This window comes from Procambarus clarkii, chromosome 44 (genome assembly GCF_040958095.1).
Source record: "Procambarus clarkii isolate CNS0578487 chromosome 44, FALCON_Pclarkii_2.0, whole genome shotgun sequence".
Taxonomy (NCBI): Eukaryota; Metazoa; Arthropoda; class Malacostraca; order Decapoda; family Cambaridae; genus Procambarus; species Procambarus clarkii.
In genome coordinates this window covers 36200259-36203899 of record NC_091193.1, presented here as the reverse complement: position 1 = coordinate 36203899, position 3641 = coordinate 36200259, and the positions used below count along the sequence as shown (strand labels likewise).

The window sequence follows — 3641 nt, the reverse complement described above, 5'->3', positions numbered from 1 at the left end:
CATTTCATTTTTTTAGCTATTCTTATTTTTCAGTGATGGGAATATCAGATCATTTGATGTTCCCAATTTTCTGATGGAAGCATCAGACCATTATAGAATGCATCGGATGAGGTAGTTTGGAATGGTGGGGAGGACGAGAGGGGGGTATGGTGGGGAAGACGAGGGGACAGAGGAGAGGGTAATGGTGGGGAGGACGAGGGGACTGGGGAGTTGGGGATGGTGGGGACAGGGGAATGCTGGGGAGGACAAAGGGACAGGTGAATGGGAGATGGTGGGGGAGGAAGAAGGACAGGGGAGGGGAAAATGGTAAGGAGGACGATGGGACAGGGAAGTGGGAATAGTGGGGATGATGTGGGGACAGGGAAGTGGGAAGGACGAGAGGACTGTGGAATGGGGAATAGCAAAGTGAATTATAATTATATATATTAATTAATTCTTATAAATTTCCAGAAGCCTGTATCAACACCCACACTAATGCAACTGAAAGAGATGTTGAGACAAGTATTGCTGATATGTTGAAGAACGCCCCAAACAAACTCGGTGGAAACAGATACAAGGTAAAGTTTGCCAATTTGCTGTAGTCTAATTCAATTTCTTTTTAGTAATCTTCGAGAACATTTATGCTATGAATAAGATAAAATAATGTAACTGATTTTGATTTATTTACTATTTATTATTTATTTACCGTTATTAGTATAATAGATCTCGTAATAATTTTGCAAAAATAATGGCATTTACTATTTTAAAAAGCTCGGGTGCAGGGGGGGGGGTTATGTAAAAGCCTGGTTTGTGCCTCGGAGAGGCTATGGGATCCAGTAAGATCGTCCTTCCTTTCCTCCCTAGAATCTGGATGTAGCAGGTGCTCAATTGTCAAAAGTGAAAAATTGGTTTTGTCTTCCGAATGCACCATTTGTGTAAATTTGCTAATAATCTTTTAAAAATAGTAAATGCCATTATTTTTGCAAAATTATTACGAGATCTATTATACTAATAACGGTTTGATAAAATACAGTAGACTGCCTACTGGATAATAGTTCCAGTCCACCTGTAGACAGGGATCTCACATCAGCTTGTATATTATACAAGGATAAGATTTGATTTACTTTTGTATTTATATGCATATATGCATTTATATGCATTATTCTCTAGAATAATAGATCTCGTAATAATTTTGCAAAAATAGTGGCATTTACTATTTTAAAAAGCTCGGGTGCAGGGGGGGGGGGGTTTGTGTAAAAGCCTGGTTTGTGCCTCGGAGAGGCTATGGGATCCAGTAAGATCGTCCTTCCTTTCCTCCCTAGAATCTGGATGTAGCAGGTGCTCAATTGTCAAAAGTGAAAAATTGGTTTTGTCTTCCGAATGCACCATTTGTGTAAATTTGCTAATAATCTTTTAAAAATAGTAAATGCCATTATTTTTGCAAAATTATTACGAGATCTATTATACTAATAACGGTTTGATAAAATACAGTAGACTGCCTACTGGATAATAGTTCCAGTCCACCTGTAGACAGGGATCTCACATCAGCTTGTATATTATACAAGGATAAGATTTGATTTACTTTTGTATTTATATGCATATATGCATTTATATGCATTATTCTCTAGAATAATAGATCTCGTAATAATTTTGCAAAAATAGTGGCATTTACTATTTTAAAAAGCTCGGGTGCAGGGGGGGGGGGGGGGTTTGTGTAAAAGCCTGGTTTGTGCCTCGGAGAGGCTATGGGATCCAGTAAGATCGTCCTTCCTTTCCTCCCTAGAATCTGGATGTAGCAGGTGCTCAATTGTCAAAAGTGAAAAATTGGTTTTGTCTTCCGAATGCACCATTTGTGTAAATTTGCTAATAATCTTTTAAAAATAGTAAATGCCATTATTTTTGCAAAATTATTACGAGATCTATTATACTAATAACGGTTTGATAAAATACAGTAGACTGCCTACTGGTTTTACCTGTAATAAGGTTTGATACAGATGATTATGATTATGGTTTTGGCATAATGGAATACATGATGAAGGAATTATCAAAATTGACATTTTTATCAGGGGATATCCTGAATATTGTCAAAATGACGGAAACCCATATGTCAAAAACACATGGAGATATACCAATCCTGGAAGACATTCTTCCATCCCCACTTGAAACTGTTGAGCAGGTGGAAAGTCTGTCACATGAGCTAAAAGTTAACAGTGAATATAAAAAGAGTATGGTAAGTGTTGCTTAATTCTTTTAGCCTGAGTATGGTAAGTGTTGCTGAATTTTTTTAGCCTTGTACATATGTCTTTTGATTAGTTTTTTTGCAGATGAAGGAAGGTGGGGTGGCACATAATTGATTGTTCAGTGTTATGTTTAAGGTACAAATAAAACAAAAGCAAAAGTTACTCAAATTCGTTGATTTTTGTAATAGTTAAGAAGGAAAATATTTTAATGCTATTTATTTAATACAGTTGGAAATTAGAAAATCTAATGTTGAGATTGAAAGATATATATTATTCTCTATTACCTTACAGCTTATGCATTATTTTAACAGGTCCAGACGCTGTCTCAAATGGGCGGTGCAAGCTGTGGAGACACAGTGAGACGAATGATGAGGAGGATAGGGACCTATGGGGTCTGGTCTCAGTATTCACTCGTTGGGCGCAAGAGGAAACGTGTCTTCAAAACCTTGGATATTTGTAATGTAATAATAAGTACGTAAATTTGACATTTTTTTGGATTATATATATGTCTGCATGTATTATGTATTATACTTGCATGCTTGTTAATGACTTGTATTCTAGTCTTGTGGGTATCTCCTTTCTCCTACGGGCCAAATGCTTTGTTCTTACCTAGCATTTTGCTTTGTTTGGGTATGAATGTTTGTGTACCTTCATTGTATATTTTGCAAAATTTGCCATATATCTCATTACTCCTCTGCCTAGCAACAAGTCTGTCTAATTATACTCAATAACTATTTTTCAAAGTTCCCCATAGTGTCCTTTATTGAAATAGAGTTCGTGAACCGTTTCAATATCCTTATTTTCTTCTAGATTATATCTTAAAGTATATTTAAATGTTATTGTGACATTGCATTGCAATTGAGCTGCGTTGTTAACCATTCTGTTCATTTCATGAGTATATTTTATTTTCTATTTTTTCATATCATTTTTTTTATCTGTTTTTATTTTTCAGTGATGGGAATATCAGATCATTTGATGTTCCCATCAGAAAATTGGGAAAGTCAGATCTTTTGATGTTCCCAATTTTCAGATGGAAGCATCAGACCATCATGGAATGCATGGGATGAGGTAGTTTAGAATGGTGGGGAGGACGACAGGGGGGATGGTGGGGAAGACGAGGGAACAGAGGAGAGGGTAATGGTGGGGAGGACGAGGGGACAGGGGAATGGAGAATGCTGGGGAGGACAAAGGGGACGAGGGGACGGAGGAAGACTGGAGAACAGGGGAACACCTAAATAAAAGCCAACAATGTTATTACTCTGTGGCTTCTTGTCTCCTGACAAAAAGAATTATAATTATATATATTAATTAATTCTTATAACTTTCCAGAAGCCTGTATCAACACCCACACTAATGCAACTGAAAGAGATGTTGAGACAAGTATTGCTGATATGTTGAAGAACGCCCCAAACAAACACGGTG

The 3641-nt window shown here is 37.0% G+C and overlaps 1 protein-coding gene across 1 annotated transcript in view; it reads left to right on the top strand.

The window, feature by feature from the left end:
• The first annotated feature begins 434 nt into the window (after nt 1-434).
• LOC138350138 (uncharacterized) overlaps nt 435-3641 on the top strand; it is a 3853-nt gene continuing 646 nt past the window's right edge. The window contains exons 1-3 of the mRNA XM_069300454.1: nt 435-557; nt 2531-2690; nt 3549-3641. The exon at nt 3549-3641 is cut by the window's right edge and continues 14 nt beyond it. Of these exons, the coding sequence (XP_069156555.1) occupies nt 513-557; nt 2531-2690; nt 3549-3641 (298 nt within the window). The 5' untranslated portion in view covers nt 435-512. The remainder of the gene's footprint in view (nt 558-2530; nt 2691-3548) is intronic.